Raw genomic sequence first — 21,590 nt, 5'->3', positions numbered from 1 at the left:
TATCACTTGCTTCAACAGACGCTTTCACGTGGTGCGTCCGCACGCGCATAAGTCGGTACGAGCTGCAGAAATGGTCTAATCAAGACTGAAGAGCAAGCCTCAATTCGTCAGGGCAGACGAGGCTGGCCAATGGTAAACTTGAGCAGAAATACTTTTTAGAGAACGGCCCAGCACAAAGTGCCGCCGTTGTGGTCTGCATCCTAGCTACATTAAGCTAATCGTACAGCTCAGTCCTCTTGGCGGATTACCTGGCCTTGGGCGCCAGTAAGACGAGGTTTCTGGTAGCCCGCCAGCCTTGTTGGCTGCCTACCACCCCCAGTGCTGCAATGTGATTCTAATGGTTGCTTTTTAAAAGTAGGAATACAGCATCTGGGCTACGAGATAGTAATTGGAGAGGTGTTTGTTGTGACGGCGTTCCTCCGTTTAGCTTCCAAGCACACATTGTCATACTAGGGTATGCCCTGCAAAAGTTCAACCAAGTTTGATGTTGTACAAGAAGCCCGGATAGCCTGGATCTAGGATGTTGACCCCCACGAGGCTCAAAGACAATGGCCAGGGCCCTAATGCAAGTCTTCTCCGCATATGCAGGCTGCGCACGAGCCACTCCTGGGCCGCCAAGACACTAGCGCGACGCGCGCGAATCTCTCCATTGTGACGTTGGCAGCCAGCCTGGTCGCAACTTTAACCTCTTCCTCCACCTATATTTTTTCCCAAAAAATAGGGTTCCCATAAGATACTAGTTGCTTATGCGACCACCACTCTACCAAATTGACCACTGCTAAACAGACCGACCCGGCAATGGCGGACTACAATAAGCAGACAGTCGCGCAGCTGCGACAGATACTAAAAGACCGAGGCATACCGAGTACGGGCCTGACGCGAAAGGGGCAAATTATCGAGAAACTTGAGGAGGCAGACGGAGCTTTGGAAACTCCCAATGCGCCTACTGAGCCAACCCCACAGGTTGAGGAAGTAAGCGCGAAGCAAGCCATCCCCGAACCAGAAGTACCTGGGCCCGCCCTCGCAAAAGCCGGAGGTAATTACATACCCAAAGACTTCATGCCATTGACGACTTACCAGAAATAGAGCCTGAAGCGCAGCCTGAACCCGAACCCGACACTGTGCCTGTGCCTGTGGCCACGACGGACTCCTTGCCAGAGACAGTATCACACATAGATAGCGACGTTCCACCGCCAGACCGGACTCAAGTAATCGAGCAGCCAGCAGAAGCTGTCACTGAAGCCGATGGGCCAGGTTCAATACAGCCAGCAGGGATCTTCAATGCACCCCCTGCGGATCCAGACAGCGTAGTGGGCCCGACGGTCACTGAGCCTGCAAATGCGGAGGTCGAGGATGGAAACGAAGAGAAGATTACAAAAGACGAACTGCCGGAAGCACCCGGCCCAGCCGCCGAGGCCCTGCGATTGGTACATCATGACCCCGAAGCACCCAGAGATTCGCAAGACATTACAATGGACGAGAGGCCAACTCCGGCTACACTCAATGAGCAAGAATCAGTAGAGAAGCCGGATATTGCCACTGGGTCTGAGCATTCGCCAGACGAGACATCTAGACTCAACACCGAAGAACTCGAGGCTGACTCTAAGAAGCGAAAAAGGCGCAGTGAGACACCGGAGATGAAGGTCCAAGATATCAGAGCCAAAAAGCATCGACCAAGCGAAAACCCTGCGCCCGAGGTACATTTTAAAGAAGATGAAGATGTAGTGATGGAGCAAAGACCGGTGGATGAAGATGATCATGTAACAGATGTCAAACAGGACCAAACGAATGGCCACCACGCTCCATTACCAGAAGCAGACTCCCCAGCGGCTGGGGCCGATGCAAAGCACGAAAGAAAAGAAAAGGCAGCTCGATACAAAGACTTGGTAAAGTCTAGTGATAACGAAACACTACAGGAAGCTTTGACTGACGATCGACCGACGGTGCCCGCACTCCACCCAGTAACATCAGCTCTGTACATTCGTAACTTTATGCGTCCGCTGCGTCCGGAACCACTGCGTGCACACTTGGCTTCTCTCGCCTCTCCACCTTCTAGCTCACCTGACTCCACAATCGTCAAAGCTCTTTTCTTGGATGCAATGAAAACACACGCTCTTGTCTTGTTCAGTACTAAGACTGCTGCGTCCCGAGTACGAGCGTCATTGCACGGTTCGATATGGCCACCAGAGGGGAAGAGGAAGGAACTATGGGTCGATTTCATTCCTGAAGAAAGCGTTGAGAGCTGGATCAAAGAAGAGGAGGATGCAGTGGCTGCCGAAAAGGAAGCTCGTGCCAGTGGAAGGTCTATCAATCCGAAACGCTTTGAAGTTGTGTATTCGGAATCTAGCAATGGTTCAGTCACAGCAGTGTTCCAGCAAGTCGGTTCCAACGCTCCCGCAAATGCACCAAGAGGCCCACGTGGAAGTGAAGATACACGTCATCCGTCCGTTCATCAGCGGCCCTCAGTGCCAACAAAGGATGCTCGTCAAGATACCGAGGCCTCGTTCAAGACACTCCACGAACTCTTCGAATCGACACAGTCAAAACCACAACTATTCTACCTCCCCGTATCAGACGAGATTTCTGAAATCAGACTGAAGGAATTGGATGCTGAGACAAGCCGAGACTGGGCACCGGGCGAGGTCAGAAAAGGCAGAGGCATTAAAACAGAGATGAAATACAAGTACAGCTTCGACGATGATGATCGTATCGTAGAGGTTGGTGAAGATCGCGGCCCATGGAGTGAAGGATACAGAGGTGGCAGGGGTGGTTTCAGAGGACGAGGCAGAGGAGGCGGGTTCCAGGGTAGAGGTGGCGACCTGTGGAGGGGATGAACAGGGGTGTCGTTTGTACTGTATCAAATCTTGTATATTATACTGTATCCCATTGGATTCTGCCGCCCAGACAGCGCGTTAGTACTAGAATGGAGAAGGCCTCTCATCATGGCAGTGTAGATCAATAATACGTACTATACCTTCATCCTCTTGCGTAGGCCTTTCTGGATTGTCATTGGAAGGTAAAGACACAACTCGGTGTGCTTCTCCTTATCACGCGTGTAGCCTGTCTGTGCCATAAACGCTGCTGCTCTACACACCAATAACGACACCAACGTCATCGACATGAAAATCGAGCTACTGCTGCGCTAGCAGTCCCTCGTACTACTCCTTACAGCATCCTACACTCTCGGTGCTTTCGCATCACTTCCCCATACTCCGAGTCATGCTAGACCGAGCTGAGCGAGGGGCACCTCCGCAGACTTGCGCACGCGACTGCGGTTAGCTTCCGTGCGTACCTAGATCGTATTTGAGCCAGTCGCCCGCATCGAGCCCGCCTATCTCCAGCTCGACAGGATCCCTTCAAACATTGGCCCACGCATACGCATTGCACGACTTTGGAGGGATGCCTTCCAAATCAAGAGGTTTGAGAACGTCTACCGGTTGGTATGTTACGTAAATGATTTTCTTCCCAAAATAAGCTCAAATGGCCTTTGTGTCTGATGCAGCTGCGACTTGCACATATTTTCAGCTTTGAATTTCTGTAGCGCAATGAGATTTCTCGCATTTACTAACTCCTGGTAGCTTGACGTGCCGCCAGCGCCGGGTCAAGTGCGATGAAGGTCGACCGAATTGCCAGAATTGCGAAAGGGTCACCCGCGAATGTGTCTATGCTGAGAAATCATCTGCACCTCGACAACCCAGGGCTTTGAGTGCTCGCAAGCCAGAAGAAGGCTCATCAACTGGTCCTGAATCGGTTCCGCCAGATAGCGAACCAGAAGCGAGTTGTTCGGTATCAGGGAACACACTAAGCTCGGAGGCTATGGCTCCCATCCAATCATGGATACCATTTCCCACAGGGCAATCAGTACTCCCTAATAACGCAATTCCCGACGAGGGATTCCTTCTCAACAACAGCGTTTTCAATTTCGGAGATAATTTAATACCTACTTCTGGCCCTAATGAATGGTGATTTGGGTCTACCCGTAAAGCTGATAAGAAATTGACGCTCAACAGGTATGATCGGCTTGCAGCAGACACGATCATGCATATACAAGGGCCATCTCAAGTAGGCTTTTTCCAGAATTTCGACTTCGCAAGTCTATCGAGAAGAGAATCCCCCATGCAGACCCTTGCCATGGAATCTGGGGATAGTCTTTTCAACAATATGAATATCCAATCAATGACCCTCCCGACCCAGCCATGGAATACCCATACAAAGCTCGAACTGAGGAATGAAGAGACGGTGTATTTTTCACATTATGTGACCGTTGTAGCGCCGATACTGGATCTGTTCGATACCGAAAAGCACTTTACCAATGTTGTGCCACATCTCGCTCTGCGCAATGTCGGTTTGCTCAAGTCGATCCTGGCAGTTGGCGCATCCCACATGGATCTCTACTCCGACCAGGACATTGGTAATAAGTTCGCATCTCAAGCATATCCTCAAACACCTGGATCAGGTTGCAATGCGTCAACACTCACGCGAAGGATTGCCGAGAAGTTTTTGTTAGAGACACTGCAGTATATATCGCAAAACTTGATATACCAGTCATATACAAGTTCTCTGGAAATACTAATAACTGGTATCATGCTCTCCACATGGGAGATGTTTAGATTAGGTCCAGTTCACCCCCACAGCGACTGGGATCGCCATCTAAGAGGAGCCTTTTGGATCCAACGCAACACAGGTACGAGCGGAGAGTCTGCAGATGGATTACAGCGTGCAGTCTGGTGGGCATGGCTACGACAAGATATATGGGCAGCTTTTCAGACTGGAAGACCAACACTCACTGTCCACGAGCCAATCACACCAATGGCAGAACTAACGTTAGAGGGGCTGACGACACGTATCATATACATTGCTGCCAAATGTGTACAATATGCCGCAACGCCCAAACAGGACAACATCGCTGGTTACATTGAAGCTGGAGAAACCTTGCTTCGGATACTTGATGCATGGAAACAGCTTCTTCCGCCATCGTTCGATCCTATCCCTGTTGTATCCGCACCTCAAGTAGCTTCACCACCCTCGTTGGGGAACACTCAAATTCAGCCCATATGGATTCATCCTCAGGCGCATGCTGCTGCTATTCAAACCTATCATTTTGCAAGGATAATCGTTTTACTTAACCAACCTTCCACTGGCGGTCTTAATGCGTACCAAATACGCTTCAAGCTCCTTCACGAAAGTACTTCGATCATATGCGGAATCGCTATAGCTGAGCAATCGCAAAACTTGCCGTCAGCTTTCGTTAGCTTTCAAGCATTATATGCAGGTGAGTATACAGCGATGTATTCATATTAATTGCACACTAATAGCATACTAGCTGCGCTTTGTGCTGAGACAAAAGAAAGGCAAGAAGAGGTACTGAAGATTCTCAGAGAAGTCTTGAACATCAGCATGTTCCCCTCGATCTCTATATTGAATGACCTGGCCAATGTATGGGATGGCAGCTCGAGTCAATGATTTCATCAGACAGCTCACCTTGACGGATGGATATCTTGAGCCTGAGGCCACATCTCAAGTGAAACGGATTCTCTACTGTCACGGACCAAATAATACCAATCTCCGCGTCTCAAAGGTTATAAAGATCATTGGTAGTCCGGTTACCTCGCATCGAGCACCTATCAGATTTCAGATTCGTTGATCTTGGCTCTCCTTAGCACACCGCGATACCCTTTTGGGACTTCCGGTAGCCAGTACAAGCAATCACTTCGATGATTTACTGACGACTGTATAAGCGTACGAACACATCTGCAGGAGTCAGGATAGTTGAAACTTTTGAGGAACAGGGTACCCTGCAGATAAGCTAACGTGACCTGGACTTTATTGTAGACATTACGACGAAAGGGGATCAAAAGGATGTCCGTTCAACGCACGCCCCTCCTTGAAGACCTCCCTCGGCATTTCATGATGTCCGTAATGGCGAGATCTTGGACGAACTTGCAATCGACACCGCAATCGACACCGCAATTGTAAAGCTTGACAAAGTAGCTAGTCTTGTTCTGTCAACCCAGCATCGTCTTTGCGCCGAAGAACTCCCGAACATGCGTAACGCAACGTACGATCCTACCAGTTGCGGGGGTACCGGCATTTTCGATCAGAATTTGCCCTCGCAACTCTGTTTTGAGAGTATATGGCTTACTTTGTAAGCAATATTACGGATTTGGGCAGGTTACCAGAGTTTTTGGAGTCGCTAATAGACCTACTTAGAGGCGTGTTGTTTCGTCTCGTACGAGGTCCTAGTGACATGAAAAAATAAGCGCCTTGTGTGCGATTTCTTGAGGGCGTTCATGTATTGGAAGAATTTATTGGTAGATTTGGTTTCATGCTCCTAGACAATAGAGGTTAGAAGATCGCTCACAATAAAGAAAGATTGCTTTGGCAATAGTCCTCCTTGGAATTCGAGATCTGGTTTCGGCTCTCATCATCGAAGCATAAAAATCAGATAGCTATAGATACAATGTGTACATTAGACCAGTTTACTGTCTGGAAAGGGCTCATGAAATGAGATGGCCTCAGTACTCTGAGAAGCAACTTTAGAGGCCTAACAATGTGGCTGGCCGATAGCGAATTAGCCTCTTCTCGTGTTGAGATGGTGTATAGAAGTACATCAATCGCCAGCCACATTCTTCGCAAGACAAAGGCTTTATGAAGATCCATCAAATCGCACACTTTTCACAATATGTCGATAATCTCGCATCAAGATTATCAATCAGTTCCATCAGAACCAGCCGATATGAGACAACAAACGAATGAGCAAAGAGTATCGCGATACTGCGTATGAACCCATCCCCTTACAGCAACTGTTCCATCGTCTGCAGATTACTTTATGTTCTCCGCAATCACTATAGGCTAAACGAGGCCCATCATACGCAAACGGAAGCCATTACCTCATACGAAGCGTGCAATTCGTCGCGTTTCACAGTGCTGACGGACACAACCACCACTGCACAGCCTCAACACCTTAACGAGCCGCTGCATGCGTCCTATTCCAGGCTTCCCCACACAGTGCTGTTTAACCATATATTGACAGAGAAACCCCAAGTCGATCCCCATTGGTGCTGAAGATAAACTGCAGGATAGCGATGATCAACCGGGCCGCAGGACACGGACAGCATAGAATCCCGAAACAAGCGGACGGATCACTGGTTACACGGCGAGTGATGGCCGCCTGAATTCATCTCTACTTATCAACTTCTTACCGAACATCAACCTCGATCGCAAATGACTTTCTTCTCTGTACGATACGATACGACACAGAAATTGCTATACCCTCTACACGGAATCCCTGAAAGAGCGATATAGTGATGGACCCGATGAATACGTGGGATAATATGTCCAACAGGCTTCTCAAACAGATCCAAGGTGGTACACACATATTGCCTGCGGTAGAGCTTCCCAGGCTATCCAGACAGCACCTTTGCTATACTCATCGCTGTGTATAAAAGCCTTACGAATACTCATCAAAACACAATGTCGCAAAACACAAAAGCACAGTAAGCAATCCAGCCAAAGAAAAAAAACACTCAATCTCAACCCTTCAAAAATGAAATACACCACAGCTGCCCTATCGCTCCTCGCCCTCTCCTTCCCTTCCCTATGCACCCCACAGCGCATCCTCCCCCCAAACTGGTCCTTCACCCTCTCTTCCTTCTTCGGCCCCGGCTGCCCCGACACCGGCAAAACCAACCCTCTAATCCGCACCACGCGCCCCACCCACGGCACCAACACAGTCGACGGCTCAGAAATCTACTACTGGTTCATCGCCTACCCCTGGCTACGCGTCGATCTCGCCGCCGGACCCCGCCACACCTGGTGCGAAGCCACCGTTGCATACAAAGAATACGCAGGTACAACGGGCAGGGTGGAGGCAGACAAGTATAGACTGAGGCTGCACAAGAATGGGACAAAGGGGTTGCTGACGTATAAGTTGGATGAGGGGGTGCGTGTGTATTGGGATTTTGCATATTATGAAGGCGAAGGGGCGGGGAGGAAAGAGGTAAACTATTGACTCTTCCTCTTCTTTTTTTTTGACACCAGGTTTTTTTTTTCTCTCTTTGTTGTGGCGAAGGAGGAAAGAGGGGAGGAGAGGTAACGGACAAGTAAAACAGAGTTGGCTGACTTGATATACTTGACACCTTAGGTTGCTGATACGATTGATCTAACGGGCCCCATGCAATCCGGACCGCATGCTCAGGAGCACTATTCGAATATTAGTTATCCGCCGCAGCTTATTCCCCAGCAGAAGTGCGGGAGTGGGTTGTTTACTTTTCGCACCGAGTTGTGGGTGATGGGGGAGATGGGACAGACGGGGGTTGTGGAGAGCGAGTATGAGGATAGTGTGGAGTTGGGGAGGCAGTATTATGGGACGCAGCAGGGGTTTAGTTATGATTGGGAGAAGTGTGATTGAAAGATTGGAAAAGGAGGGGGCGTTTTGCTGGCTGAGTTTGAGAAGTATCAATGGGGTCCATCTTTCGGGTCTTCTTGTCGTAGTCTAGTAGGTCCTTGCTACCTTTTTTTTTTCTAAACGATATTATCTCTTCCATTCACCCAAGCAAAATGATGTATGTGATGCATTTGTGCCAAATACCTTTAGCACGCTTTCTCGATCGAGCATCGATTGATCAATTGCACAATCACTTTCCAGTATTTCTGAATAATGTACATAATGCTACAAGAATTGGTGCATGCTACACGTCATCTACTTTCATCATGCCATACATCGTGAAGGCGAAGCAATCTCACCGCTCGGCAAGCATGTTCTTAATAGATCGCCAGTAACTGCCGTCAACCTCCTTTTGCAATTCCTCCTTGGCTAGCCACTTGAAGTCCTGGAGACCGAGCTTGTTCTCCTTCAAGTCGACTTGGCCAGCCATGATGCGCGCCTTCATGAAGAAGGTCTTTGCGCCGTACTCCTTGAGATTTCCAGAAGGTCGCGGCTCGCGATACTCCAGTTGATGGTGGCCAATTGGTACGTGGCCGACGAGCCAGGTGTTCATGTTGACGCCACCGGCGCTGGTGATGATACGGTTTGCGGCCTAAGACTTTGTTAGCACACCCTCTCTTTCGTTCAAGCGGGGGCGGCGTCATACCCCATGTAGATGCTCATCCTTCAGGCGATCTTGTGGGAACTGCCATTGCCCCTCCTTGTTCTTCACGAGAAGATACAGCGTCCGTTGCAGCGCGCGGTTCAAACTCTTTGTGTCATTTTTCTTGTCTGCTTCCGTCACTCTCGGCATTGGCCTCTCCACGGGCTCACGCTCCATCTTGTTTGCGCCTGTGGTGTCTGGTGCATCTTCCAGACCAGAATGTTCGGCATCCTCTAACAACTTTCCGACTTGATGTTCAAAGTCACTCTCAGGTGCTCCAACAAGCAATTCGTCATTCCAGGCCTCGTCTCCGTAGCCCTTGTACCGTCCGATATCGCGGGCGGGGGTCAGCCGTTGCTTCATCTTCCGTTTCCATTCAAGATCAGCCGGCGTTCGCTTCTTGACGTAAAAATATCGTGTAAAGGGAAGTGCGAGCCGTTCATTCAGACGTTTTTGGTAGAGAAAAAATGCGGACTCGAATGGATGGAGGTCGCGTGTTATTTGTGGGGGCCTGGAAAGGACGACACCAGCATTGACAGCATACGCGGTTGAAGGAGAGGCCTGAGCAACCGGGGGGACATGTTGAGTGGTTTGATCCTGGGTCTGTACGGCTGCAGCGGCGGATGCGTAGGTGCGGGTGATGGTGTCTCTACATGAGCGACATATCGAGGGGCCTTTGTTCGTCAGCAATCAGGATGCGCCCAATGCCAATTGCGTTGCATACCGGCTCTCGAGGCCAGACGCCTAGTCGCCTGCTGTCCGGTGTTCATATCTCCCCAAGGCCGTGGCCGAATTACGATGCTGGCGCAGCCATCTCTCGACGTTGGAAAAGTTCGGGGAGCGGAAGTGCTTTGGGCCTAGCTCGGCATTACCTAAGCAGCTATGCGAATGACTTTTCTTTGCGCGCGGGCGCCGTCGTTTCTTCTTCACGGCACTTTTCCTTATCTCCAGCATACTCGCACTCTCATGAGATGTTGGCCATTATTATGGTGCCCAGAGGAAGTCGAGCAATCTAAATTCGCTAGCGGTACCCTTACAAACTCTCCAGAGTACAGTTAGATAGTCATTGCTCACATTCTTGCATGCCCTCAAAGACGTGATGTTTACGCGCCTGAAACGGACGGCTGTCTTGCGCATGAACAGAAGACGCAGACTGCTTCTCCGCGACCAGTCGTCTACTTTTGCGTGAGCACTGCTTGTGGTCTACGGTACTGAAGTACTGTCTGTCGCGCCCACGACGAAGGAAATAGCGCCATCTGCCGTGTCTTTCGATGCGAAGCCAAGTTGGAAGAGAGCCAGAAGTGGCAGCATCTTGTATCCCGTATATGACCATAGGCTGCCCATGAAAATACAAATCCCAAACTGCAACCCTGACAGTTGTCCATGTCGTGAATTGTCGGTCTTTTCTTCTCCCGATCCCCAAGTCTTGGCATCGAAATTTGGGACTGGACGCGTTCTCGCCGCGCAGACCTTTGGGTCAGGTAACCACCACAATCAAGATACCCCTCATATACCGCCGAAATGTCTCTCTCGATACCCAACGCCCCCAATGCCGGCCTCTTCAAGCAAGGCTACCAAAAGTACGCTCTGGCATAACCCCGCAATCACTGTAAACACTCAACTAACCACCCCGCAACAGCTACGACGCCGAAGATGGAGCCGTCATCCGCAACATTGATGCCTGCCGGACGATTGCCCAGACGGTTCAGACGTCTCTCGGACCATACGGCCGCAACAAGATTGTCATAAACCACCTCCAGAAGATGATCCTCACCTCGGATGCCGCAACAATACTACGTGAACTCGAGGTTGTACACCCAGCAGCCAAGCTTCTGGTCATGGCCAGCCAGCAGCAAGAGGCAGAGATGGGCGATGCCACAAACTTTGTCATTATACTGGCTGGTGAGCTGTTGAAGAAAGCCGAGGAACTGATCAGGATGGGTCTCAAGACAAGTGACATTGTCTTGGGCTACGAGAAGGCACAGCTTGCCGCTCTCCAAACACTTGAAGGTATGCAATCTTGCAAGTGTGGCCAAGAATTGCAGGGCTAATTCAAGCTAGAGCTCGTATGTGATAAGGTTGAGGACATCCGGTCACAAGAGCAGCTCAGCAAGGCCATCCGCACCGTTGTTGCCGCCAAACAGTCTGGCAGCGAAGACTTCCTCGCTAACCTCGTCGCCGAAGCCGTTCTCGCCGTCCTCCCCAAGAACCCCGTAAACTTCAATGTCGACAACGTCCGCGTAGTCAAGATTATGGGTGGGGCTCTTGAGCAGAGCAAGGTGGTCAAGGGCATGGTCTTCGCAAGACAGCCCGATGGTACCGTGCAAAAGGCAACCAAGGCCAAGGTCGGAGTCTTCTCGTGCCCAATTGATATTTCGCAAACCGAGACCAAGGGCACGGTGCTGCTACACAACGCAAAGGAAATGATGGAATTCACAAAGGGCGAGGAGCAACAAGTGGAACAGGCTATCAAGGAGCTCCACGACTCTGGCTTGAGGGTGGTTGTTGCTGGATCGACAATTGGCGAACTGGCCATGCACTACCTGAACCGCTACAACATCCTCGTGATCAAGATTCTCTCCAAGTTTGAGCTGCGACGGCTGTGCAGGGTGGTTGGAGCCACGCCGCTTGCCCGTCTCGGTGCGCCCATGCCGGATGAGATGGGCAGCATTGATGTGGTCGAGACACTAGAGATTGGTGGTGACCGCGTCACCGTCTTTAGGCAAGAGAACGAACAGACACGGACGGCCACTCTGGTGCTTCGTGGTGCCACTCAGAATCACCTCGACGATGTAGAGCGAGCGATTGACGACGGCGTCAACGTAGTCAAAGCCATTACCCGCGACGCACGGTTAGTGCCCGGTGCTGGAGCAACTGAAATGCAGTTGATCGAGAGAGTCAAGGCTATTGCGGACAAGACACCAGGTCTGGCACAATACTCGATCCGCAAGTATGCCGAGGCATTCGAGGTTATCCCGCGCACGCTCGCCGAGTCAGCTGGTCTGGACGCAACTGAAGTGCTGGCTAAGCTGTACGTCGCACACGCAGCACAGAAGAACCGCAAAGACGACGAGTGGACGGTGGGTGTGGATATTGAGAACAACGATGAGACGGGCACGCTTGATGCCAAGGCCGAGGGCATTCTAGACCTGTGGGTCAGCAAGATGTGGGCCATTAAGCTGGCGACGGAGGCGGCAAGGACGGTGTTGAGCGTGGACCAGATCATCGTGGCCAAGCAGGCTGGTGGGCCCAAGATGCCGGGCAAGGCACAGCAGGGCAACTGGGATCAGGACGACTAGAAAAAGGAACTGGTGTGACGAATAGCATGTGTATAATGACCAGGGCTAGACGCCATCAAAGCATTGAAATGGATGTGTTTCAGTCCCCACCCTGTTTCCACCATGCCATTGTGTGACGCAGGTTGATAGTGGGGTCCTTTTGAGACAAAAGGCATGTCTTACTAAGTCACAGCTTGGAATTCTATTGTTGTCCTTTTGCATAGCGCTAAGGCTGGTAAGTCTATGTAGCCTTTGCGATGGGGCTCTGGATATGATGACGGTGCCTCTGGTGGGCATACATGGAAATAATTTTTTTGGGTATCGCATCTTTTCTTTTTCTTTTTCTTTCTCTCTGTTCCACCGCCGCACTCTTCTTCTTGAGACATGTGGCTTCTTGCTTTGCTTTGTTTTTTTTATCATTCAAAAACGCCGCCCCCCTCCCCCCTACCCAATTTGTGCCATGGTATCCCATTCTCACATTGTAAATTCGAAAATGGCAAGAATGCGAAATGAAACATGTAGAAAAAAAAACTCGTTGGAAAAATGACATGTCCCGAGATGTTGATAATCCTGTTGAGGAACAAATAGAACTATACTTGTCCTATAGGGACTCCAAAATTCAATGGTGGAGTCTTCAATCTGACGCCATCGACAACTTCTGTGTTGTTGTTACTCGACTTGCGCGAGTCGGACGATGTGTTTCGGCTTAGTGGCAGGCCCGAGTGTGCATCTGCTGCAGGCGGTGCAGCGGGAGGATCTGGTTGCGCCACTTCGGGCTCTGGTGCATCCTTGAGCCTGCTGAACCTGTCCTGGTCTTTTGCCACCTTCTCGAGTACGTCGTCGAGCACGTCGAGTGCAATGTGGTCACTTGCACCTTCGACGGGGTTCGTGGGCAGCATGAGGGGGCCGATGAGGGGCTGGTCATCTGCTTGCATGCTTGGCTCTGGCTCATAGTACTCTGTGGCAGGCGCTTGTTCTTCAGCGGCAGCGGGCTCTTGGTCGTCGTGGACGGGGGAGAGGGCGCGGGGTATCAGTGGAGTGTGGCCGGCATGCAGCTTGTTGGCCTCGGGTAGCGGGGAGAGGATAGCGTGTGTGGGCGGCGGGGAGGGCAGGACCTCGTCGTCTAGCTCCGAGTTGGGCAGAGAGATGCGTGTTGGGAGCTCTGGGCGTTTCTGCCGCTTTTGGAGCAATCCTCCGAAGGATGTAGCGTGGGCATCGAGGGAGCCCAGTGGGGTAGGGGCTGTCATGGTGGCCATGTCGTGTTGCTTGTCTGGAACAAGCTCGGCGGGAGGAGTGGTGGTGTTGGGGGCAGTGAAGAGAAGGTCAGGACGAATGTCCATCTTGGTGAGGCCCACCCATACCGTCTGGGTTTCTGCATGGGTGTATGTCATGATGAGGTTACCGGAGCGCTAGAAGGCGGTTAGCTGGCTTCTGCGTCTTCTAGAGGGCCTAGTGACCAACCTAGGCGGGCGGGCGTGACGTGCGTGGTGGCCGGTGGGATATGCAGATATGCAGATGGGTAGTGTAGGCAGTGCTGGCGAGAGCAGACGAGGAATGGCGGCCGGGCAGGCTGAGGGCGCTCTGCTCTGGCTTAATTAAATTCAAAAACGGGCACGAGTAAGCGTGGTGTGGTGGGTGGATCAAGTGTGCCCCAAAGCGAAACGCAGGCGTGTGGTTGCATCGCGACGTGCATCCAGCAGCGACCCATGTCACACGTCATAGCCGCGCTCGTGCCTGGCGCTGCGTGGTGCATCGTGTGTGGTGCATCGCCCGCCCCAGCAACCACGACTGCGGCTGCGGCGTGCATTTGCATCCCCTCCCTCCCCCTCCTCCCACCCCAAATTCCCCCATCCCCGGGCCCGGCTTCGTCCTGCTGCTGCTGCATGTTTCCTGCATCCGCGTCCGCCAAACACCCCCCTTCCCAAGCCACCCCCAAACGTGGCTTGCGAGCTGGTGCAGTCCACCCCGCTAGCCCGTCAATCATCATGAGGCCCTTCTTGGCTGAGCTGGGCCCCGATATCACCATGCCCGGCCCAACCTCGCAGCCTCTCCCCTCCCAGATCCCCCCGGCCCCCAGCAACTCGAGACCGCTCCGGCTTTGGAGTCCCCAGTCCTTGGCGGCATGATAACAGTAGATTCCTGCACGTGAGACGGTATTGGCACTTCGTCATCAAGAGGCCCAAGTCCCAAAACCTGCCATCCATCCGTTCCCGGTCGCGGGGCTGAAGAGGGGTAACCCTTCGCCTTGGAAAAAATATCACAACCCAAAAGGTAGACGTCTAGAACGCACCAAGTTGCCTTTGCCTACCCCGGTTTCAAACATCTCCAGCCCACCTGCCTGGGCACGGCAGTTTTACTTTCCGACATCTTCCGCTTCTCCAACTGCCCCAGATTGTGCGCTTTCCCAATCTGGAGGACTAGCCACACCCACGCATGTATTGACCGTCGTTATCACTCCCAGTCACGCCAGCTAGGACCAGTCATGGATGCTTTCCCATATATCCCACCACATCTCAAGTATGCTGGCCTATCCAAGCAAGAAAGAGATAGAAATGCCGCCGCGGAAAAAGGACGTGACAGCACAAAGGCCAGCGTCACCTTCTTGAGCCAGGCAAATTCCCCGGGAACCAACTTGTCGCAAGCGGACCCTCTCAACGCGGCAAGGAGACACAGCACCATGAGCACCCGCAGCTACCCAATGCCCTTTCCCGGAAGCATGGAAACCACGGAAGATGATGACCTTCCCCCATTTCCGGAGCCGGAGGTATCTTCACTGGCCCTCGATACTAAACCTGGCGCACAGATACATTACACATATTACCCTGCCTCGAAACCGCAGGGCAACCATCCCAACCCGTTTTCCCAAACGCTCATCGTCTTCCTCAACGGGGCTATGATGCCGCGAAGCTCGTGGGACGCTGCAATACGCAGCTTCCTGGAAAAGCGAATCACAGGTCGACTACCATATCCAGGACTACTAAGCTACGATCGCTATGGACAAGGGGAGTCTGACCCAGACCCCGACGACCCTCATCCCCCGCCCTCACACGGTCATGACGCCATCTCGGCCGTCAAAGCTCTCAAGCAATTTACCCTACAAATCTGGCGTGAACACCTCGATATCAACAAGCCAACACACTATCCCTGTCTAATCTTTGTCTGCAACAGCCTAGGCTGCGCCCTCGCCCGCCTATTCGCTCAATGCTACCCAGGAACCGTCTCCGGCCTCCTCTTCCTCGACAGCATAATGGCCAATTCCGACTACCAGGACTTCTGGCCCGACCCAGATGCCCCAGACTTTGATCCCCACATGCTACCCGACGACGTGACGGCCGACCAGGTCCGCGCTGTGAGGGAAAAGTACAGGAGCATGTTTCACCCGAATGTACCAAGTCCTGAGGGGCTTTCACGCAGGAACCTGGCTAAACTGCTGCCGGATGCTGGGGCCCCGAAGCTGGAGGGGTATCTGGGCCGAGGCCCTTATTTGACGGTTGTGGGCCATGACTGGGAGACGTTTGCTGAGCAGTCTTGTATGTCTTTTTCCATCACTCCAACTATACATCTGTTACAAGGGCTAATCCTTAATCCATGATAGCCAACCCTCCTCTCAACGCTCCCAAAGCCCTCACAATGACGTATGCGAACCCCGCATGGCGCCGCTACAACGAGGAGCTGTGCCACATTACCGAGGAAGGCAAGGCCATTGGCCCCATTACCGCGGTCCGCTGCGGCCACTTTATCCAAAGAGACGATCCACGTTTTGTCAGCGACGAAATGGTGAGTTTGCTGGATAGAGTGGTGAATCGTGTGCAGCAGGTGAGCAAGCGGGATTGAAAGAACGGATGAATGAAAGCTTGAAAGTTGGGGTGTTGATGTAATAAGTGTACATACGTAATATACCAGGAGAGAGAGGGGAGGAACAAGAAGGAAACAAGTTCCTATGTATGGGAGAAAGCAGAATTTCATGGGTCTCCTATCATAAGGCATATATACGTATATTTGCTTGAACAACATCATCTACTATACAAAAGTCCCCTTTCCTTGAAAAAAAAGAAAACGAATTCAAAATCAAAAACAAAAAAAACACAAAAAACCGCCCATATGTACAAAAATAAACCAATATCCATAGCTTGCTAGTCCCGTCATCAAGCTAGCCAAGGGAAGATCCCGAACCCCCCCTCCCCCCCCCCCCTAAAAAAAGATACAAAGCCAGTTTCCCTATTCTCTCTGCAAAAAAGAACCATGTAGCCCCACTTCTTCACATGTGCCCGACTATCCCATGTATTGTTCACCTGCAGGCACATGTCCGAGACAAACATTCGGTCGGGGGAAACCGACGGCCGAGGTCCCCCGTGGGTCGGTTGTAAGCCGTCCCTCCTCGCCCTAAAAACTTTAAACTGGCGAGTTAAGGGAAAAAAGAAGAAGAAGAGATAGTAGTAGGGAGGAGTTAAGCTGTCACATGTCAAAAGTCGTCCATATCACCCATGAAGCTATCCACATCGGCATTATCGCGGCCGCGGTGTCTTGCATGGTGGACATCATCACGCTCAAACATTTCTTCATCATCATCATCATCATAGTCGTCGTCGTTGTCGTCGAAATCGTCGTCGTGATGATGATGATGATCGACATGCTCATCTTCCTCTTCTTCAACCCGTTCTTCTAGCAATTTCCTCTTCTCCGCTTCGCTGAGACCCGCTTTACTCGCTGCTTCCATGCGCACGCGCAACGGGCGGTTCTGCATGTAACTTTCCATGTAGCTTGCGCCGAGGCTGCTCGGGTAGCCGTAGCTGCCTGCTTGGTCCACATCAGCGACGCCCGAGCCGTGCAGACCGCCGACGTAGGTGTCGAAATCCTGGTCTTGGTCTGCAAGGCCATCGCCTTGGAGCTCCGTGGTAGCGACTGCCGAGTTGGGGAAGATTGGATTGGGACCAGCGGTTTCGGGGATTGGGTGGGGCGGTTGGGTAGGCGAAGGGTCGAGGAAGGTGCGCGATGCGGTTTGTGCGGACCCAAAAGGTATGCTGGGTGAGCGTGGCGAATGAAGGGGTGGCGAGTGCTCAGTTGCAATGGATACGGGTGTTGGTGTCTGAGACTCGGTCAAGGCCTTGTTGGCGGACCGGATGGCGTTGGCCATTGGGAGAGGGAGGCTGTGATGTACGGCGTCATGGTGCTCAATATAAACTGGGGTCTCTGATGTAAGGCGCGGATCAATCATGTCATCGAGCGAGGCAATGGAATTGGAGGCTGACGTCGTTTCGCTGCTGGGTGAGGTGAGCAATGGCTCGTCGACAGTGTCCGAGGGATGGACAGTCTGACCATCAATGACCAGACTGACTCTCTTGCGCGGTGTTTTGGCCTTGTCTTTGTGTCGCAGCGCCGACTTCTTCATTGTCGAGCGTTTGGACTTCTTGGCTGCTTCGGCTGGCTGCTTCTCTCTCGTCAGCACGCCCAAGGCTGGGTTCTCCATGTCCTTGTTGTCCTTCCTCTGCTTCCGGCCTTCTTTGCTCTGCTCAGCATCTCTCGCCGCTCCGGCCACGGGCGTGCTGGCTGCGCTGTTTGCGCCGTAGGCAATGTCTGGCTTTGGCGTCGGTCTCTTTCTCTTCTCTGGCGAACTGTCGCGGGCGTCGAGCAGTGGCAGAAAGACGGGCGTGACTAAACCGTAGAGCTCCTGCTCTCTCTTGTGCACTTTTGTGTGCTTCTTCTGCTTGATTCTTTCCTCGGGCTCGGGCGCAGAAGGCTCCTGCGGTGCTGGTGAGGGAGCAGTGTCCTCAGCATTACTCGCACAAGTTTTCTGGGCAGAACTTAATTGCTGAGGGCATTGCATTGAGCGGTACTGGTCTACAAGCTAGGCCGGAATCAGTCCTCAACAGCACTCTGGCAAACATGGACAGGGCGCCGAACAGTGGAAAAGCCGCCAGGGTAAAGGGAAAAAAGAAAGAAAAGGCAAAGACATAGACTTGGTGGTGGTGCTAGTAGTCAAGTACATACCTGGTGGCCATAGTTGCGCAGTTCGTCCTGCTTGGACTTGATATAGTCGTTGATGTCTTGCTGCAGCTGCTGCCTTCGGAGCTCGACGCTGCGGGCGAGGGCGTCCAATTGCTCTCTGGTGAAGCCTGGAACCTCGGCCAGGCTCGGGTCGGATTGAAGAAGCATGGACTGGGCGGTGGACGAGGGAGTCTTCTGATCGGCCGGGAGATTCCGCTTTGGGCGTGCGGTGGGCAGGATTTGCAGCCTTGAGCGTGCAGCAGGCTTTGGCGACACTGGATCGTCTGCACCTGGGCAGTGTCAGTGTCAGTGGGAGGCATTGCCTAGGGCAGAGGCAGCACAGGCGGTCCATTGTCGCATCTGGCAGTGGGAATGGCATACCTTGTGTCGGCGAGTGACGCATTCGCCTAGCGGCGATTGGCTGGGCCCAGGCGGTCACAGGGCTCAACGGCTATACCGTACTTTGGACTGATCTTACCTCCAGGCAACGGGCAATGGGCAACTGACCAGCAGAGGGTGGCACAGCCGGCGGCGGCGGCGACAGTCAATTGCGTGCTTCAGCAGGCACCGGCAGGGAAAACGGCAAAATCTCTGTTGTCGCGCCGTGTCATGAGGGGGCCCAAGTTGGAGACTGAACGCTTTCTGCTAATTATCGAACAGCCGCCCGACCTCATACGAGGCATAGTGCGGTGGGGCAACACGCCCAGGCGCGCAGAGATCAACGCTTCTAGAAGAACTGTAGCCTTTGCGCTGACGGCCTTCACCACGCCTGCACACGCCCTGCTGCTGCTACGCAACGAGGGCCTGCAACAGCCTGTCCGTATATCCACCTAAGCGTACACATGTGTACTTGCGCCATGTCAGGTCGCGAATCCGCCATGGTCGCTACCGACGCCTTGTGTATGCGCCCCCCTGCGCACTAGCATATCAAGCGTGGCATGGCTTTCCTCATCCGGTTATCCACCAAGCCAAGTTATACCCATTTACACCGATCAATCTCCCCGTCTTCTCAACTCTGGTTTGCCAGATCTCTATAGGCCTGCTGGGTGTTCCCGACACTCGGTTCGCACAAATGCACCAGTGCTGACGGGCAGAGAGAACCCACTTCACCGGAGAGACAGGCCATGCGTCTAGACCCACACTTCACATGCTCGCAATGAGTTGTCTGCAGGAGTGGTTGCCATAAGTGCGGGGAGGATAGAGAGACACTGCATGATTGGATGCTAGGCCTCTTGTTGGGAACAGTGTCTGAACTTTGTTGGTTTGTAGACGAATAGCTATTCACGTCTGAGCTGTTGAGCGCACTCTACATAGTATACATATATCCATACGTCCTTCTGGGCCAGTCATAGCATGTCTCAACACTTGCTTCCCATGCCTCTATCGATATGCTCTGAAAATGTCGCCCTACCCACGTTGGATCGATGCGTGAACCATGTGCTTAGCTGTACTACGCGTGGCTCGAATAGTCGGTGCTCTCCACTACCCGAGCTTAGAACACCCTGAAGCTAGCGTCGACGGTATTGCTTGGTTCGTTGACATGAACCAAAAGCAGCGCCGTTGCTCACCACAGCGTGACCAACTAACTCTTTGGCGTTGGAAGCGGGAAGCACCACCGGCACACTAGACAGGCAAGCCGAGGCTCAAGTCAGAATGTCAGCTCTGTCGCTGCACCGTGCCGCAACTGATTCTTTGGCATTCACCTTGTTTTGCTCGCTTCTCGTCCATTGCATGCTCAGTCACCCCCTTCCTCCTCCTTTGCCTTCTCTTCCGCCTCGGCCTTCTTCTTGTCCTCCCACTTCTGCTTCTTCTCCAGTAGCTTTTGTAGGTTCTTTGCACCGTTAAACACTCCATATGTCTTTGCACTGCACGCCGCACATGTCGGGTCCTTTCGGTATCGCTTCAAAGCGCATGCTTCGCAGAAGTAGTGTCCACACTTTGTTATGATAGGCGTCTTGTACGGCTTCTTGCAGATGATGCAGGCGAACGGTATCTTTTCCAAAAGCGCCAGGTCGATGCCGTCTTCGTCTTTTTCTTGGGCGTCCCGGTTGGCAGACGCGACAACGGTGCCGCTGGGCTTCTTGCCCTTGGTGGACATTTCCCACTCGCGGTCGAGCTTCCAGCCTGCTGCATAGTCTTCACGAGCGTGCAGAAACTTGCAGTTGTCGCCAAAACCACAGAAACCCGTCTGCTTGTAGTCCTTGCACACGTCTGGTGTATAGTCGGTGACGGTGATTGTTCGAATGTTGGTGGATGCCTTGACGGGCCCTACTTGGCGCGTCGGCGCGTCGGGGTTCTTTTCGATGAGCGAAGAGGGCTTCGTGCGCGTACTACCCAACAGATTCTTGGAGCTGAGAGCATCGTCGGCCTTTTCCTCGTACCAGTTGGACTGTTTTGTCGCATCGTTGCTTGCTTCAATTACCGCAGAGGTGTTGGCGGCGTATTGTGTTGTGCCCTCGATGGTGTTGTTTGTCTTCTGGTCTGCGGTAGAGGCTTTGAGCGCATTGTCGTTGACCTTTCGCCGCTTCACTACACGGCCGTCTTCGCCTTCTGCGTCGGAGCCGGATGAGAAGTCTGAATCAGACTGCGGTGGCGGAGGCGCGACTTTGCGAGGCGCGGCCTTGGCTCCTCGTTTCTTGAACTTGACGACGGGTGCATCCATGGCGGTTGTGGAGGTGGGCGGGAGTATGGATAGGCGTGCAATGGGTGTGCAAGGTGAGCGGCGAGGTGAGCAGAGAAAGTCGGAGGCAGTCTGTGGCTGAGAAATCAGAAATCACGTGATGCAATCTGGGGTAGTGGCGCAGGTGGCAGGAGCCGGGAGGCGAGCGGGAGATAGTCCGGGCACACCCAGGCCGGACGAGGACTCGACCAGCCATGTGACCGGCAGACCAATCACGTGGAGAGGCGCTCACCATGGTGCTGATCCGACCGAGTTGATGAGTCGGCTTGGAGCGCGGGACGGTTTGCGCACATAGTCGGCAAGTGGTGGGTAGGTAGGTGTGGTGATGGTGAAGCCTCCGGGTGCATAGTTATCCACTGGCTAGCCATAACCAGTCCTGGGGTGCAGCATCAATGGGACGCGCATCGGGGCTGCCAGCCTCGTGTGCAAAGGGGCGTGTTGCAGAAACATGCGCCAGCAACGGAGGCGGTATGCAGCATGTACATGAACATACTAGTAGTACGCTACACACTTACACAGGCCACGACTGCATTATGCGCGCACCGAGGCGGAAATTCG

General features: G+C 52.7%; 9 protein-coding genes across 9 annotated transcripts; 5 read left to right on the top strand and 4 right to left on the bottom strand.

Annotated features, from left to right (window-relative positions):
• Nucleotides 1-798: 798 nt before the first annotated feature.
• PSV08DRAFT_203965 (uncharacterized protein) lies at nt 799-2,982 on the top strand (the record flags this gene model as incomplete). The annotated part of the gene is made up of 2 exons (XM_014223280.2): nt 799-1,036; nt 1,087-2,982. The coding sequence occupies 2 exons, from the start codon at nt 799-801 to the stop codon at nt 2,832-2,834; spliced, it is 1,986 nt and encodes a 661-aa protein (XP_014078755.1). The 3' UTR covers nt 2,835-2,982.
• Nucleotides 2,983-3,343: 361 nt separating this feature from the next.
• On the top strand, nt 3,344-5,802 carry PSV08DRAFT_391726 (fungal-specific transcription factor domain-containing protein). Its single transcript, XM_014223279.2, has 4 exons — nt 3,344-3,440; nt 3,579-3,962; nt 4,011-5,272; nt 5,324-5,802. Exons 1-4 carry the CDS (start codon nt 3,400-3,402, stop codon nt 5,461-5,463), a joined length of 1,827 nt encoding a protein of 608 aa, XP_014078754.1. The 5' UTR covers nt 3,344-3,399; the 3' UTR covers nt 5,464-5,802.
• Nucleotides 5,803-7,612: 1,810 nt separating this feature from the next.
• On the top strand, nt 7,613-8,544 carry PSV08DRAFT_304497 (uncharacterized protein; the record flags this gene model as incomplete). The annotated part of the gene is made up of 2 exons (XM_014223278.2): nt 7,613-7,999; nt 8,144-8,544. Coding segments are annotated over 2 exons (654 nt in total), but the record flags the coding sequence as incomplete, so codon positions are not given.
• Nucleotides 8,545-8,614: 70 nt separating this feature from the next.
• Nucleotides 8,615-9,902, bottom strand: PSV08DRAFT_304482 (mitochondrial 54S ribosomal protein mL46). The gene is made up of 3 exons (XM_014223277.2): nt 9,814-9,902; nt 9,093-9,763; nt 8,615-9,038 (listed from the first exon to the last, which is right to left on the bottom strand). The coding sequence occupies exons 1-3, from the start codon at nt 9,857-9,859 to the stop codon at nt 8,742-8,744; spliced, it is 1,014 nt and encodes a 337-aa protein (XP_014078752.1). The 5' UTR covers nt 9,860-9,902; the 3' UTR covers nt 8,615-8,741.
• Nucleotides 9,903-10,570: 668 nt separating this feature from the next.
• On the top strand, nt 10,571-12,477 carry PSV08DRAFT_362881 (chaperonin Cpn60/TCP-1 family). Its single transcript, XM_014223275.2, has 3 exons — nt 10,571-10,669; nt 10,729-11,099; nt 11,151-12,477. Exons 1-3 carry the CDS (start codon nt 10,611-10,613, stop codon nt 12,386-12,388), a joined length of 1,668 nt encoding a protein of 555 aa, XP_014078750.1. The 5' UTR covers nt 10,571-10,610; the 3' UTR covers nt 12,389-12,477.
• Nucleotides 12,478-12,935: 458 nt separating this feature from the next.
• Nucleotides 12,936-13,858, bottom strand: PSV08DRAFT_45585 (uncharacterized protein). Its single transcript, XM_014223274.2, has 2 exons — nt 13,829-13,858; nt 12,936-13,776 (listed from the first exon to the last, which is right to left on the bottom strand). Exon 2 carries the CDS (start codon nt 13,756-13,758, stop codon nt 12,958-12,960), a length of 801 nt encoding a protein of 266 aa, XP_014078749.2. The 5' UTR covers nt 13,759-13,776; nt 13,829-13,858; the 3' UTR covers nt 12,936-12,957.
• Nucleotides 13,859-14,408: 550 nt separating this feature from the next.
• On the top strand, nt 14,409-16,392 carry PSV08DRAFT_362879 (Alpha/beta hydrolase family-domain-containing protein). The gene is made up of 2 exons (XM_014223273.2): nt 14,409-15,897; nt 15,963-16,392. Exons 1-2 carry the CDS (start codon nt 14,850-14,852, stop codon nt 16,199-16,201), a joined length of 1,287 nt encoding a protein of 428 aa, XP_014078748.1. The 5' UTR covers nt 14,409-14,849; the 3' UTR covers nt 16,202-16,392.
• A 437-nt stretch (nt 16,393-16,829) lies between these two features.
• On the bottom strand, nt 16,830-18,755 carry PSV08DRAFT_362878 (uncharacterized protein; the record flags this gene model as incomplete). Its single annotated transcript, XM_014223272.1, has 3 exons — nt 16,830-18,212; nt 18,356-18,642; nt 18,734-18,755. 3 exons carry the CDS (start codon nt 18,753-18,755, stop codon nt 16,830-16,832), a joined length of 1,692 nt encoding a protein of 563 aa, XP_014078747.1.
• Nucleotides 18,756-19,587: 832 nt separating this feature from the next.
• Nucleotides 19,588-21,155, bottom strand: PSV08DRAFT_203950 (uncharacterized protein). Its single transcript, XM_014223271.1, has one exon. The coding sequence runs from the start codon at nt 21,012-21,014 to the stop codon at nt 20,088-20,090; it is 927 nt and encodes a 308-aa protein (XP_014078746.1). The 5' UTR covers nt 21,015-21,155; the 3' UTR covers nt 19,588-20,087.
• Nucleotides 21,156-21,590: the final 435 nt, after the last annotated feature.

This window comes from Bipolaris maydis (genome assembly GCF_028858645.1).
Source record: "Bipolaris maydis strain C4 unplaced genomic scaffold PSV08scaffold_8, whole genome shotgun sequence".
Classification (NCBI taxonomy): Eukaryota; Fungi; Ascomycota; class Dothideomycetes; order Pleosporales; family Pleosporaceae; genus Bipolaris; species Bipolaris maydis.
Note: the sequence above shows the minus strand (reverse complement) of the source record. Positions and strands in the feature narration are given on the sequence as shown.

Bases quoted from the DNA above. Each gene is read 5' to 3' on its own strand.
- PSV08DRAFT_362881 (XM_014223275.2), top strand. From the start codon at position 10,611: ATGTCTCTCTCGATACCCAACGCCCCCAATGCCGGCCTCTTCAAGCAA. The intron at 10,670-10,728 runs GTACGCTCTGGC...ACCCCGCAACAG, and splicing joins TTCAAGCAAGGCTACCAAAA to CTACGACGCCGAAGATGGAG. The intron at 11,100-11,150 runs GTATGCAATCTT...AATTCAAGCTAG, and splicing joins CGCTCTCCAAACACTTGAAG to AGCTCGTATGTGATAAGGTT.
- PSV08DRAFT_45585 (XM_014223274.2), bottom strand. From the start codon at position 13,758: ATGACATACACCCATGCAGAAACCCAGACGGTATGGGTGGGCCTCACC.
- PSV08DRAFT_391726 (XM_014223279.2), top strand. From the start codon at position 3,400: ATGCCTTCCAAATCAAGAGGTTTGAGAACGTCTACCGGTTG. The intron at 3,963-4,010 runs GTGATTTGGGTC...GACGCTCAACAG, and splicing joins ACTTCTGGCCCTAATGAATG to GTATGATCGGCTTGCAGCAG. The intron at 5,273-5,323 runs GTGAGTATACAG...ATAGCATACTAG, and splicing joins CTTTCAAGCATTATATGCAG to CTGCGCTTTGTGCTGAGACA.
- PSV08DRAFT_304482 (XM_014223277.2), bottom strand. From the start codon at position 9,859: ATGAACACCGGACAGCAGGCGACTAGGCGTCTGGCCTCGAGAGCCG. The intron at 9,764-9,813 runs GTATGCAACGCA...TGACGAACAAAG, and splicing joins GCGTCTGGCCTCGAGAGCCG to GCCCCTCGATATGTCGCTCA. The intron at 9,039-9,092 runs GTATGACGCCGC...ACAAAGTCTTAG, and splicing joins AGGATGAGCATCTACATGGG to GCCGCAAACCGTATCATCAC.
- PSV08DRAFT_203950 (XM_014223271.1), bottom strand. From the start codon at position 21,014: ATGGATGCACCCGTCGTCAAGTTCAAGAAACGAGGAGCCAAGGCCGCG.
- PSV08DRAFT_362879 (XM_014223273.2), top strand. From the start codon at position 14,850: ATGGATGCTTTCCCATATATCCCACCACATCTCAAGTATGCTGGCCTA. The intron at 15,898-15,962 runs GTATGTCTTTTT...AATCCATGATAG, and splicing joins GACGTTTGCTGAGCAGTCTT to CCAACCCTCCTCTCAACGCT.